This window comes from Cryptosporidium sp. chipmunk genotype I (assembly GCF_004936735.1).
Source record: "Cryptosporidium sp. chipmunk genotype I strain 37763 chromosome Unknown contig_5, whole genome shotgun sequence".
NCBI lineage: Eukaryota > Apicomplexa > Conoidasida > Eucoccidiorida > Cryptosporidiidae > Cryptosporidium > Cryptosporidium sp. chipmunk genotype I.
Genome location: NW_027125619.1, coordinates 173,180 through 187,321, shown reverse-complemented (window position 1 = coordinate 187,321; position 14,142 = coordinate 173,180). Strand labels below are relative to the sequence as shown.

The following is a 14,142-nucleotide window of genomic DNA, read 5'->3' as shown; positions in this document are numbered from 1 at the left end:
GACTAAATTTTTAATATAAAGAAAAAATTTTTTTTTAATATATACGACTTTCCTGATTTAATTCTTAGTAAATAGATCAGTTTGGCGCCTTTCATGTAAACATAGGTAACGGAGGGAGAGTGAAATTAATGTAATGGCTGAAGAAAACAAAAAATTGAATTAATAAATGGAAAAGAAAGTGAAGCTGATTTAAGCAAGTTGAGCTTCTAGTTTTTTCTTATTTTCTTACCTATAGAAGAGCTGATTGATTTTCATTCGAATAGGAAGAAAAGGTTGAAAAAGGGAGATCTTAAAAAAGAGGTAATCAGTGGGGAAGAGAGGAGAGAAAAAAAGGTATTTTTTGTGAGAATTATATGAAATACAAAATGAAAAGAATATTTTGGTTATGCTTGCTAGCGTTGGCAATGTGCCAGAAAGGACTGGGAGTGGGAGTGGGAGTGGGAGTAAGTAATTCTCTTCCTGCCCAGACAAAATCAAGGATTAATTTAATGATTGAGAGACAAATTAGAAATTATAATGTGGATATTCCAAAGAAAATTGTTGGAAAGATTTTGGAGGTCTTGAATGACTCGATTTCGCTCAGTTTTGAGAAGATGAACACTTCAGTATTGGAGTATTGCAACAAAAAGATAGAGGAAATTCTTGAAACACTAAAAGGAACTCTTCCAGACAAGTTCGAAAAGGATTTGTGTTACAATGTAATCGTAAACCATCTAAAACTTGTGGTAAATCGCCAACACTTTGCTGAAAATATATATCAAGCATCATCAAAGAAACTATGTGAAAATTCAAATCCTTCATCTCCATTAAGTAAATTTAATCAGAAAGAATGCTCGTCAGGCTTTGAAAAGGGTCAGATGAATAACAAAAACAGAATTATTGTAACTCCAGAATTAGCATATTTGATTTCAGATTTGATCCCTATTGAACCTACTCATGAAGACTGTGTGGTGGCATTTATGAGAGTGTTGTCTTTGCCATTTGGCATAGAAAAGGAAAAGGTTGAGGGATTGTGCAAATCAGTGCTGGAAACTGGAAAAACACTACATTTTTACAGAAATGATCTTGTTCCAAGCTCTAGAGATTCATCCACTAAAGTGCATGAAGTTTCTCTAACATCAAAGCTTACACCATTCAAGAGAGCGCCTCCTTTTGTGGAAATTAGCCACCCTCATGGGGTTGGTGGGATATCTTACTCTTCAGAAAGAGTTAGTGAAACAAAACACTCAACCCAAATTTTTGGAAAACTGGTCACTTTGCCATTTCTAAATAGTCCAATAGAGTCAATCAGTAATTCTGAAAAATACTTAAAATACTCACAAGACCATAGTAAACTGTCCAAACATGAAATTCCAAAACTAAATACTAGAGAGGAGGTTGTATTCAATGACGATATATTTAGTGATCTTATTTTCCCATGCAAAACTCTAAACTATGAAGCAAAAATTCTAGCATCCATTCTTTTCTATTACTCAAATTTACTTAAAATACCAATTACCATAGAGGATGCATGCATTGCATGCATGCGCAGTGTTCTGGTTCCCGCCATTTCTGTGCCTAAAAATAAATCAAAAGAGAAGAAAAGAGGAATAACACCGAGTGAAGTAATTAATCCATTTGTTCCAACATGCGTGAATGCTTTAATGACAATGTCAATGTTTTCGCCAGCGAGTAAGTTAACTTTAGAGTATATTCCATCACTAAAGACATCGGAAAATGCATCCAAAGCATTTGGAAGATTATGTAGCAAGACAATGAATAGATATATTCAAATTTTTGGGATGATTGGAATTGGAAATCACGGAATATCTTGTAATCCAGCTCAAGTTCTTTTGATTAATTCTCTCCAGATCTCAATTTGGACTAAATTTAACGCTCTGTTCGCTTCAAATGAGCTGGCTCAGGTTGCATGCAGAGTGAACTTGGACTCTCACGCTAGTCAAGCCTCAGGGGAATGTATTAATTTAATGAAAAAGATTACGTTGGGAATGTCTCAAGACGACATTAAGATGGTATGCCAATCCACAATCAAGTACTTACAGCCACAACCGCTTGTACTGAATCCAATACTCTACACAATAAGCTCAATTTTTCAAAGTATTACCGAGTCAGTTGTATATAAAAATAGCATCACCGACTCCCTGCATATTTCAAGCTTTATCAAACTATCAAAAAAGATACTTTACTTTTCAAAGCCAAAAATGGATTCGCAAGAATACATTAATTCTTGTAAGGCCCTAGTAGGAAGCAACATAGATATAAAACTAACAAGCAAAGAGATATATAAGATTTGCAAATCCACTTCAAAAGCTGTTCTAAATGTGGTTATGCACTACCATATTCCACTAGAACTTCAGCTTTTCCACAAGAAACAATTCAATCCCAGGATTGTTTTCATTAAAAACACAATTAAAAGCTACAGTAACCTGGTTAAGAAAGAGTTCAGTATTCACAATAATCAGTGAAAAATCTGAATATCTATCTAGATTTCTATAAGTTGTTATTTATTTCTTTTTTTTTATTATATTCGACTTACGCGGTGATATTAGGCGCCAACGTGTCGCATGGCTTTTCACTCCAGTCCATTAAAGTCATGATAATAATTTGGATTTTTAGAGCTTTGGATGAGATTTTGAATTTATTCCTTTTTTATTACCTTCCCTCCCAATGCTCTGATTGAGATAAAGAAAGAGAAAAGAGATCAGAAAGCAAATAAAAGTACACATTAAACAATTGTTAGGTATTAAACACTTTCTCCGTTCCTATCGAAAATTCTAACAAACTATCTTGAGCCTATTTGAATCGGAACTCATTTGTGTACAAAAATTTTAAACCGAAAACTTGCACACATCATCTTCTCTATAACCAACAAAAATTTCAACTTAAATTTTTATTATATAATCAAGAGGCTCTTTCTTTATTGTTTCACAAATAGGCCTATTATTACCTATATCCAACCCTTCTTTCTGCATGATCTCCCACATCCATCATGCACTATAATCTTAATATGTTTTAAGTATTTTATCAAATGAATGAAAAAACTATTTTTCCTTCTTACTAATGTATTATTATCTTCTATCTATTATTATACTATAAGCAGTATATCTTTTTGAATTCATTCTCAAAATCCTCTGCTAATGTCATGGCATTATTATTGTATTTGGTTAAATAATCTTCTACTCGAATATCCAACTAACTAGTCTAAATTCGCTTCTTTCATATTCAACGGTCCTCAATGATATGCTGTGGAATATTTTCTATTGCCTCGGCCTGATCCAACTGAGATAATATAGCACCCAAATCACCAAATCCATAAATCCTTCCGCATTTTGTGTCAACATATGGATTACCTTCAGAATCCACCTTTAGTATCTCAGTGAAATGCTCCCAATCAATTCCTGTAGGCTGACTTACTAGTCCTGGAGCCTTAACCGATGTATGAGTCGCAGGAAATGCTGCTTTTGGGCCAATATCTTCCCTTTCCTTTATTAATGGAATAAACGTATGGCCTTCCGACAATGTATCTGTACGAGATACTGGCAATGCTGCCTTTGGAATTGAAACTAATATTGTATATGGAAGGGCTCCCGCCGGCGCGCCAGGGGCAGGGGCTCCCGTTCTAGAGGCGGGCTTTGCTGCATGTTCTTGATCTGAATGCTCTGGAATGACGGGAATATATGAGTGGTTGGGGTCTGATGGTACCTTGACTCTAGATGCTGGGAGAGATGAAGTCTCATTATTTTCATTAGACCCAAAGAGAGGAACAAATCCATGGCTCGTTTCTGATGGCTGTCCAGTTCTAGAAGCAGGCAAAGCTGCAGTATCATTATAAAGGTATAGCTTTGTGAAGAGAGGAACGAAACCATGGTTTAGATCAGCTGGATGTTGAGTTCTCGAAGCTGGCAAGGATGCGTTTCTTCCTTCATAAGTTAAAGGCTCAAATAGAGGAATGAATCCATGTTCTGTATTGGCCGGGAACTTTGTTCTAGAAGCTGGGAATGATGCAGTTTCTGTAGAATTCTCAACCACAAATAGAGGAATGAAATTGTGTCTGGAGCTCACTGTAAATTGAGTTCTTGAAGCTGGCAAAGACGCGTTTCCTCCCTCATGAGTTAAAGGCTCAAATAGAGGAATGAATCCATGTTCTGTATTGGCTGGGAACTTTGTTCTAGAAGCTGGAAATGATGCAGTTTCTGTTGAATTTTCCACTGTAAAAAGAGGAACGAAACCATGGTTTGGATCAGCTGGATGTTGAGTTCTCGAAGCTGGCAAGGATGCGTTTCTTCCTTCATAAGTTAAAGGCTCAAATAGAGGAATGAATCCATGTTCTGTATTTGCTGGGAACTGTGTTCTAGAAGCTGGGAATGATGCAGTTTCTGTTGAATTTTCCACTGTAAATAGAGGAACGAAACCATGGTTTGGATCAGCTGGATATTGAGTTCTTGAAGCTGGGAAAGACGCATTTCCATTACTATTTTCCAAATTACTAGTGAATCTTGGGACGTAGTTGTGATTAGTATCAATTGGAACACTTACTCTAGATATTGGAAGAGCTACAGTACCATTGTAATAGTAAATCCTTTCCAAAATAGGTACATATCCATGTTCTGTATTGGCTGGAAACTTTGTTCTGGAAGCTGGGAATGATGCAGTTTCAGTGCCTTCCATAACCTCAAATAGAGGAATATACCTATGATTTGGATCAGTGGGATAGTTTGTTCTTGAAGCTGGGAAAGAAGCTGTCTCATTATTTGCAACCCTCTGAAAGATTGGAATATACCCATGCCTAGTGTCAATTATAGCCCCTACTCTTGAAGCTGGGAGTGAAGAACCCTCAGTTTGATTGTAAGTTTCGAATATTGGGATAAACTTATGTTTTGCCTCAGTTGGTTGACTAGTTCTAGAGGCTGGTAAGGATGCTGATATATTATAGTAGGAAACCCTCTGGTAAAGAGGAATAAAACTGTGGTTCTGATCAACAGGATAATGAGTTCTGGAAGCTGGTAAAGATGAAGTTTCAAAATAGTTTGGAACAATATAGAGAGGAATGAACCCGTGCCTAGTATTAGCTGGGAAGCCGGTCCTGGAAGCTGGGAACGCTGCACTCTCACTATAGTTTGATGCCATAAACAATGGAATATATCTATGGTGTGGATCTGAAGGATAGTTTGTTCTAGAAGCTGGTAGAGCTGCTGTTTCTGTTGAGTTATCTAAAATATATAGAGGAACAAAACCATGGTTTGGATCAGCCGGAAAACTGGTCCTAGAAGCTGGAAATGCTGCATTCTCTGTATAGTTAGATTTCAAATATAGCGGAATATATCCGTGGTTTGGATCAATTGGAGCTCCAGTTCTAGAAGCTGGTAAAGAAGCAATGTCGCTTAAAGAAGCTTGCTTGTTGCTCTGTGGTATGAATTTGTGATTTGGATCAGTGGGATAGTTTGTTCTGGACGCTGGGAAAGCTGCATTCTCATCATTCTTAACCGATTTAATAATTGGGATGTATTTATGAGATGTATTATTGAGATATTTACCTTTGAGACTAAAAGATCCAGGAGCCTTATGTATAATTGGAACATACTTATGATTGGACTCCACCATCACAGATGTATGAGATATTGGATAAGAAGCTCTTGGCTTATTATCGGCGCTTTTTGGAATAATTGGAATATACTTGTGCTTAGAGTAGTCAATATTAGTTTTTTTAATATGTGTTCTAGTAGGGATCTTATATAACGGATCATACAATGGTCTGAAAGGTCTATGATCAGTATGGGTAGCTGGGAATGCTGCACGTCTTCTCAAAGTTGGAGCAGAACTAAATCCTTCGTAATATTTATGTAAGCTGAATTTATTGTAAATTTCAATACATTCAGATTTGCCCTTACTATCGCTTTTAGAAGACTCGTCAAATATGAATCTAAACTCAACAGACCCACAAGCCACGGAAAATACTTGTGGAAATTTGGAAAAGTATTTTGGAGCTCTATAAAGAATCATATGTGGTTCAGAAGTTTCCCAATTCTCCATTAACCTAACACATCTTTCACAAAAATCTTGTTTGTTATTATTAATAAACAACTTCATAAACTCAAATGGTGCCTTTTCTGGCCAAGGGGTACCCATAGCCCTTCCTGGCTGAAATAATAATAACTCTAAAACATTTGTGAAAAACTTCCATTCTGGGTCTACTGCTTGAGGACTTTGATCACTAGGTCTCAAACTCTTAGTTTCTACGCTTTCCTGATATGTAGGCGCAAGAAAACACAGAGCCAATACCAAAGAAAGTATTCCTGCTATCTTTCGGTTCATCTGTACTGCTGACAAAATACACTTGCAACTCAAAATTCGTAAACTTTATTATATTCAGCAAAAGTCCCGAAATTCTCGCAATTTCTATTTACAGATATTTTCTTGAGAAAAATTTATCCTCGAACTTAATTCTGGCACTTATTCCAATTTTTCACTTTTTATTATTTACAAAAGAGATGAAAAAAAGAATTTTTATGTACCTTCCGAATTTGGCTCCAATCTTTTTCAATTTTGTTTGCTATCCTTTTCTGACTGATTTTTTTTATATTTTTTATTTTTACGAGACAATATGTACTGTTACCTATTTATCCATTAATATTATAATTATTGCCTATATTTTTATTTCCATTTTTTCCCTCTTAGACCTATTTCTAATACATTCAAAGTACCGGCACTTTAGGCGGTTACTTTTGTGGCGCCGGTGAGCGCTTCGAGCGTGGTTGGCGGGAAGTGTTGGAATAAATTAAATCTTGATGGATGAATAGAAATAAGCATGTGGTAGGAGGGAAAAATATCCCAGTTAGTACAAATGTCTGACGATATTAAAGTAAAAAAAGATGCCTCCCCATATTAAAACTAAGTCTTAAATATTCTAAATTCTATTAAAATCTATCTTAAAAGAATAATATACGAGTAAGACTCTAATGTCTCGCCTTTGCCACCACTCCCCTTAAATATGACGATTCATTTTCTTCCACATTTTCTTAATATTCGTTCAATCCCCTGTCTTCTGATCAAAAATATTATTTATTTTATTTCATCGTCATCTAATCTGAGCCTTACCTAACCTCCTTCTTTCTTAATCTTGAGTCTTGCGAAACAATATGGCTTTTTTTTACTTCAGATCCTGATGTTCTTTTCCTGGATCTGTTTTGCCACTCATGCATTATATTGGAGGTACCCCTTAAAAATAACAGTCTTGGATAATTTTTTTCCCATTCACTATTCTTAGACCTTCCCCTGCTATGTACAGTAATACAAATGAATTTAACATTTGTAATGCACATTGAAGTTACTAATATATCCAATAAAGCAAACATCATCGTGATCACCTATTACTCTCCTCCACTCCTTTCTCCACCTCTACCTCTGCTCCTTCCTCTTCATGGTTAAGCTACTGCTGTGTTATCCTAATCCCATTAAGCTAAATTAATGTGTATATCTCTTATTCGCCAGTATGCAAAATCCTTGAAGTCTCTTTCTCCCTTTTAAGCGATTCATCAATATCTTCCTGAGTTGCCACAGGCCTTAAAATTGTATATAAGTTTTGCATATTTACATCAACTTGTTGCTTCTTCTCATACTTCATCTTACCTGACAATGCCAACGCGTTTAAAAAGTCTTGGTCTGGAATGCTTCCTTTCTTCTTGCTTTTTCTCTTTATAATCCTAGCCATCTTAGATGAATTCTTAACTACATATGAATAAGCTTTAGTAAACTCCTTCTTCGCATTCCTTAGAGCTTTAATAGCCTTATTATAACGGATCGGCTTCTTCCCCAAAACTCCTCTTGCATATCTATAGTGCTTATCCAATCCTAAAGCTAAATGCTTTGTGCACTTTCTAGCCTCAAATGGTGGCTTGGACTGAGTAATCATCATAAATTTATCAGTGGATAGGTTATTTAAAGAACAAATGACATGCAATATATATGCAGCCCTTCTTGTTGATGCCATCTTTGCAACTAAATGCTCTTTGTTTTTGGATGAAATCTTCTTTCCTGCTGGACCAAATACTCTCTCATTTAATTCCGAGTCAGCAATTTCTCCAAATGCTTGTAATAAAGCCTCATCAACAACTAATCTTGGACGAATAAAGGCTGCAACAGGCATCATGACTTGAATCTCAGTTGTCTCTGCCTTTGCAGAAAAAGGTCCTCTCTTTTGAGTTGGAGTGAATTTAACGGGGCCATCCCAATTAATAATCTGCTTCAATTTGTCTATTGGCTGAGTAGGATTTTCTGGCTCTCCTGATATTGCTCCCATTAATCCTGACTCATTTGGTAGTTTAACCTCAACCAATAAATGTCTAATCCTCTCATCGTCCTCATACTTTGACAATAAATCAGTTTCCTGAATGCTCTCAAACCCTAATATCTGAACATTTGCTTCCCTTGGAATCATTGACTTGGATTTATACTCTTCAATCAAATCCTTAATTGTTGCTGTCACATATGCATCAGGTGAAATAAAGACTACTGTTGACCATAAAGTGTCTGTATTTCTTATAACAAACCTTACTGGATCATTAGGATTTTCCCAATGTAAAGCATCAGTTTCTACCCAGAATTGCATATCTGATTGTACTCCCAAGTCTGATAAAGTCTTATCGTCACCAACTAACTTTCTCCCGCTTGAGAAATATATTGCAACCGTTTTTGGGTCATTTCCTCGCCTTTCTGCTAAGAAAGTCTTAACTTCTCCCAGCTTCTTTGACTCTCTACCAGATGTAACAACAGTTGTTCCATCAGGCCATGAAAATCTCAATCCCGTTAACCTTTGTGACCCAATATCTGAAGAAAGCTCTCCTCCAGAAGTGCTTGAGTCAACTTTTCCATTAGAATCGACAGCTACTTCAATCATATCACCGTCTTTCAACTTATAAGAGTCTATAGAAGCATCAATATTGATCATTTTATGAGCTTTGTCTCCCCCCAATTTACGACTTAATGTAACAGATTCTGGGTTGGTTCCCTTTAAGCCTGCCAAAGTCCCCCTAAATTGACTTAGTTTGGACGATAATGGAACAGGAATGTTGCATGTTGATCCATCATCCCATTTGACGATCAAATTAACCATTCCATCTCTAATAATATTTCCAGTATCATCTTTTTTAACTTCTTCCATCACTTCTACAAACAGTTCCATTCCCCTCGTAATCTTTGATTCTTCTACAGTTTTCTCTGGTAACTTTTCATAGTACCTTCTATATAAAGCCCCATTCTCTAGTTGCTTTTCTGAATATAACCTAATTGCTCCTTGAGGAATGTTTCTCCTCTTTGAAATACTTGTAATAATAGATTTGATCTTTGTATTTGGGAAGCATACAATCTGCACAGGTGCTAAATCCTTATTAATAATCATAATATTCAGAGTCATTGTTGGCTTTCCACCTTCAACTATTTTCTGACTACCATCAACATACTCTTTATCATTGATATCCTCAACTGGAATTTTGGATGGCTCAATTGGTGAGCCCGACAACTTTACTCTAAAGATAATTCCTGGTATTATTCTTAACTTTCTTAAAGTAAGCAAATCATTGGATGGGATTACTGATGTTGGCATCATTCTTCTATCAATTCCAATAATTTCCAATTGTATAGAACTTGGAATATAGCTTCTTCTCCAAGCTATTAAACGTTTTAATTGCTTTATAGTAGTAGAAGGATAGACCCCTAACAATAAATCAAATCCTGAAAAGTCATCAAACCTTATTCTAACATCCATCGGGATCTCATGCTTGCCTGTTAACCTATTGAAGTACGATGGTTGCAAAGTTACATATTTATATGGTCCAGTTCTAACAAACAATTCAGTATCTGCTACAATATTTAACTGACTTAAATTATAGCCTCTCAATCTTCTCCACATTACAACTTGTCCATTAATATCGATATCCTCAATCTCCAAATCAATTTCAGAAAATGGGACTCTTAGTGGGCCTGACAATGCAACTCTTATTGAATCTATTGAAGTATTTTCCCAAACTTCAACTGAAAACCTCTTTTGAGAATGTGGTGCATCTTGACAACTTAGATAAATCTTAAATCTGCTTCCTTTTCTAAATGGTAGTTCTGTCCTCGAAAAGTTTGTTTCCGGGCCTGCAACAATAACTACATCCCCATTCCTTATTCCCAGCTCGTACAGAGACAACTCCGCTTCTGGCGAATCTATTCCAATATTTACTGGATATGGACTCCCTTCTCTCATTATCCCCAATCTAATCTTATTAACTGGAATATTCTTTTGCATATTAATGTCGTATATCAAATCTGAACCGGTTCTACTGTACAACGTTGAATAAGCTACATTCACTCTTTTCGCCAAGAAATATAACTTAATTTTGACAGTCTTTAAAATATAATCTCCTGGGATTCCTCCCCCAAATCCACCAGTAGCTGGACTTTGATAACGAGCTGCTCCACTTCCAGCAATTCCCGTATTATATGATGAATCATCGTCATCCAACATAGAGCTTTCACCGCCCACTACTTGAACACGTTCCTTCTTTTGACTAGTTTTCTTCTTTGTTGAGCCACTACTTACCAAAAACAATGGAGACTCCAAGTCCTCCAATCCTAATTCATCAACCGTTGAAGATTTTGGTAATATCTTTTCCCCATCTGAGACATCATAACTACCTGTAATACCAAAGTCTTTCATCACTTTGTCCCTTAGATAAGCAATTGTACGTTGTCTTTTTACTATGATGTTTTCAACAATACCGTCTGGTAATGTTACTCTCAAATGAACATCATCAGGTGACAACTCCACATACTTTGAAGAACTTTGGCCACTATTTCCAACCTGAACTCCTTCAGAGCCAGCTCTATTTAAGTTTTCTGATCCAGAGTCCACATCTTTATTCGGAATTGCCATTACCAAATCATCTGATAAAATTTCTGATATGGGAGTTTCCGTTGGAATCTCTGAACCTGTTGACTTCAGGACGTAGCTATACGATGAAAGGCCTTTTTCTTTCTCCGCACTAGACTGAAAAAAAGATACTAATGCCTGTCCTAAAGTTGTCTTTGGAGAACCTGATAGTCTTACCTCAGAACCAGTATCCTCAAATAATACACTTATTCTATGCTTTACATTTTGACTTTCTGTACCAAATATCCAACTTAATTGAATAAATATTACAATAAGGTGTAGCCACCTCATTGCTTTCTTGTATTCTCAATATTTACTTTTATTGATGTTTTTTTTCTCTCTCCAATTAATTCCACTTTTTCTTTTATTACTTGCTACTCATCAAGTCATTTAATACTTCAATTAAGACCCTCTATTTAAGCTATCTATACGGCTACTTTCATGGCCCTCCTTCATAAATATATTGCTTACATTTTCCTTATTTATTGCTACACAGCCGTGTGTGTACACACTTCAACACACATACTCCTGTTACGCTTTGTCTTTGATTCTTTATCATCTTTTTTGACTTTTTCACCATTTTTTCTCCTCTAATGGTAACTTTCTCTCATATTCGCTATTTTCTCTTCTCTCAAAAATCTCATCCTCTCAATTGGCCTCCCACCTTCTCACTGTGCATGTAATGCTTGCTGTCCACATAAGTGCATGTATGCACATAAGGCGGGCACTTTGGAAATAAATATAAAAAGAGCAATAACAAAACAAAAATTTACTTCAATCCCCAGAAACTTCTTATGTTTCCTACAAACATCATGACTCTACTAGTATAAGGAGTATGAAATGGCAAAAAGACAGTAGTAAAACTGTGTAAAACGCTCAAAACATAAAAATTTAAAAAAAAAAAAAAAAAACTTAACTCTCTTCCTTCATCTTTCTCTTCTTTTCCCTCAGATAAAAAAACGTGTGAGTAAAGAAAGCTGTAAGTGGCTTAAGTTTATCACTTATATCCATATACAGCACTGCTGAATCAATTAATCAAAATTGCTCAATTCGGTAGATACATTTAACTTTGTCTTCCTGCCTGAATTACCTGAGCTTGAGTCTGAGCCTTGGCCAAAGCCTCTGATATTTTGGTTTTTACCTGTTCTTTTATTCATACTCTTATTTCCTGCATGTACATCTATTATTGGAAGAGAGCAAGCGCTCGAATCCAAAACATTACTTGAAGCGCTTGATGAAGTATCAATAGTAACTAAAGAGGAAGACCCGAGCTGCTGGCCGCTATTACTTAGAGCCTTTCTGGCCACATTTACATTTCCTGTTGCTGATACGCTTTCTCCTGTACTAATTGCCGACTCTGATATACTTTTCCTCAAAGCTGCCAGTCTGGCTCTTCTCTCTCGGATTGCCCTCAACTTCTTCTTTCTTTCTTCTTCTTTCTTCTTATTTATAAAAAACCAAGAGAGTCCTCCTGAAAGAGCTCCTGCTCCCAACAAAGCTCCAGCAACAGAACCCCCAATTACTGCTGCATTGTTTGATTTTTGTTCTAAGAAAAAATAAGTCAAAATTCGTGTAGAATATCATAAAGCCTAACTTACCCACTTGGTTTTGGTCATCACCTCCGCTATCACTTCCTCCATTGCTACCACCAGTGTTGCCACCACTGCTACCACCACCGCTACCACCACCGCTACCACCACTGCTACCACCACTGCTACCACCGCTACCACCACTGCTACCGCCGTTACCACCCCCACTACCTCCTCCATTATCTCCTCCAGAATCTGTTGTTGCCGTTGTTGTTGAAGTGTTTGGAAATCCGCTTCCATTGCCATCTCCGCCACCACCTCCTCCTCCACTTCCCCCTGTGGATTCAGTTGTAGTCTGTGGGGGTGGAGTTGGAAGAGTTGTTCTTTCTTGAATCATCCCAGAATGAAAATTTTCCTCATTCATGTCTGTTTTTTCCATAGCTGTCTCTGCCCTGTAGTCTCCAGAAAAATTTTCTTCATTTGGCTGTTCATTTAATAAAGAAAATTTGTCGTTATCACCGGGGAAATCGCCCTGATCCTCCAGCATTCCTCCAAGATCATTTGTGCTGGATTGTTCATCGGAACCCACAATGCTTTTATCCGAAAAGCTCAACTTGTCGAATTCTTCGTCCAAGTTGCTTTCCGCTAAAACTATATCAGTATCTTTCAAATCAACCGATTTACTACCGAAGCTTGCGTTTAAAATTCCATCCTCCTCCGAATCTACAACATTCCCAACTGAAAAATCACTATTTTTATTTTCCACATCCTCAAACTGATCCTGAAAATTTGAACTTTCCACTCCTTCAAAACCATCATTTGTGTCCAAATCTTCAATAGAAAGCTTCCCATTATCAATCTCACCCATCTGGTTATCCATGCTCAAATTCGAACTATCATGCATTTGCTCTGGATCCACAAAACCTACAGACAAATCAATATTAGAACTCAAGTTCTCCATCCCCTCAGTACCTCCATTTTGCATAAAACTTGAATCCAAATTCTCTAATGTGCTCAAATCCATTTTTGGGTCTTCATTCTCCATCACAACCTCTAATTGAACTTTGGAAAACAGTATTGAAAATATAATTAAGAAAAAGTAGGGGAAATCCATCTTTATTTCCTTCTCTAACACTTATTATTGAAACTAATTAATTTATCCCTTAAAACCTATTTACTAAGGCACAAAATATCTTTTGGATAATATATCCTTTCTGTTGATACTGCATTTTTGCAATCCCCACTGTATCAAGGTACAATATTTTCCCGGTTCATTTTCTTCTACTCAAATATTCACCGGTATTAAACATTTGGGCGCCAAAAAACATGCATTCCACATGCATGGACTTCAGAAAAATATTCGAATATAAATCATTAGAACTAATCTGGAATTCAAATTGAAAATGTTTTAATGCTATATTTAAGCATTCTTTTGACAAATACTTCTTATTGAACTTCAAATTTGATATTATTAGGTTAGGGAAGTTATGTTAATTTCTACGTAACGAACTAATTTGAAGCTAAGCTTCTTTGCAATTAAAGTTTGAAGTAGATAATAGCAAGAGTCTGTCATTTTACAAAAATTAATTTTAGGAATTCTACTAGGAAACTAGTGTAAATTAGTGCTTAGAACAAATTAGTTTCATACTTTTTTTTTGAAAAAGGAAAAAAAGTGTGGTAAATCAAAAATGAGAAAACCCACTT

The 14,142-nt window shown here is 36.2% G+C and overlaps 5 protein-coding genes across 5 annotated transcripts; 1 reads left to right on the top strand and 4 right to left on the bottom strand.

Moving 5' to 3' along the window:
* Positions 1-365: 365 nt before the first annotated feature.
* On the top strand, positions 366-2,465 carry ELE39_003245 (uncharacterized protein; the record flags this gene model as incomplete). Its single annotated transcript, XM_067346587.1, has 1 exon — positions 366-2,465. The coding sequence occupies one exon, from the start codon at positions 366-368 to the stop codon at positions 2,463-2,465; it is 2,100 nt and encodes a 699-aa protein (XP_067199825.1).
* A 757-nt stretch (positions 2,466-3,222) lies between these two features.
* On the bottom strand, positions 3,223-6,312 carry ELE39_003243 (uncharacterized protein; the record flags this gene model as incomplete). The annotated part of the gene is made up of 1 exon (XM_067346585.1): positions 3,223-6,312. One exon carries the CDS (start codon positions 6,310-6,312, stop codon positions 3,223-3,225), a length of 3,090 nt encoding a protein of 1,029 aa, XP_067199823.1.
* A 779-nt stretch (positions 6,313-7,091) lies between these two features.
* ELE39_003242 (uncharacterized protein) lies at positions 7,092-7,319 on the bottom strand (the record flags this gene model as incomplete). Its single annotated transcript, XM_067346584.1, has 1 exon — positions 7,092-7,319. One exon carries the CDS (start codon positions 7,317-7,319, stop codon positions 7,092-7,094), a length of 228 nt encoding a protein of 75 aa, XP_067199822.1.
* Positions 7,320-7,477: 158 nt separating this feature from the next.
* Positions 7,478-11,200, bottom strand: ELE39_003241 (uncharacterized protein; the record flags this gene model as incomplete). Its single annotated transcript, XM_067346583.1, has 1 exon — positions 7,478-11,200. One exon carries the CDS (start codon positions 11,198-11,200, stop codon positions 7,478-7,480), a length of 3,723 nt encoding a protein of 1,240 aa, XP_067199821.1.
* Positions 11,201-11,940: 740 nt separating this feature from the next.
* Positions 11,941-13,552, bottom strand: ELE39_003240 (signal peptide protein; the record flags this gene model as incomplete). Its single annotated transcript, XM_067346582.1, has 2 exons — positions 11,941-12,455; positions 12,508-13,552. The coding sequence occupies 2 exons, from the start codon at positions 13,550-13,552 to the stop codon at positions 11,941-11,943; spliced, it is 1,560 nt and encodes a 519-aa protein (XP_067199820.1).
* Positions 13,553-14,142: the final 590 nt, after the last annotated feature.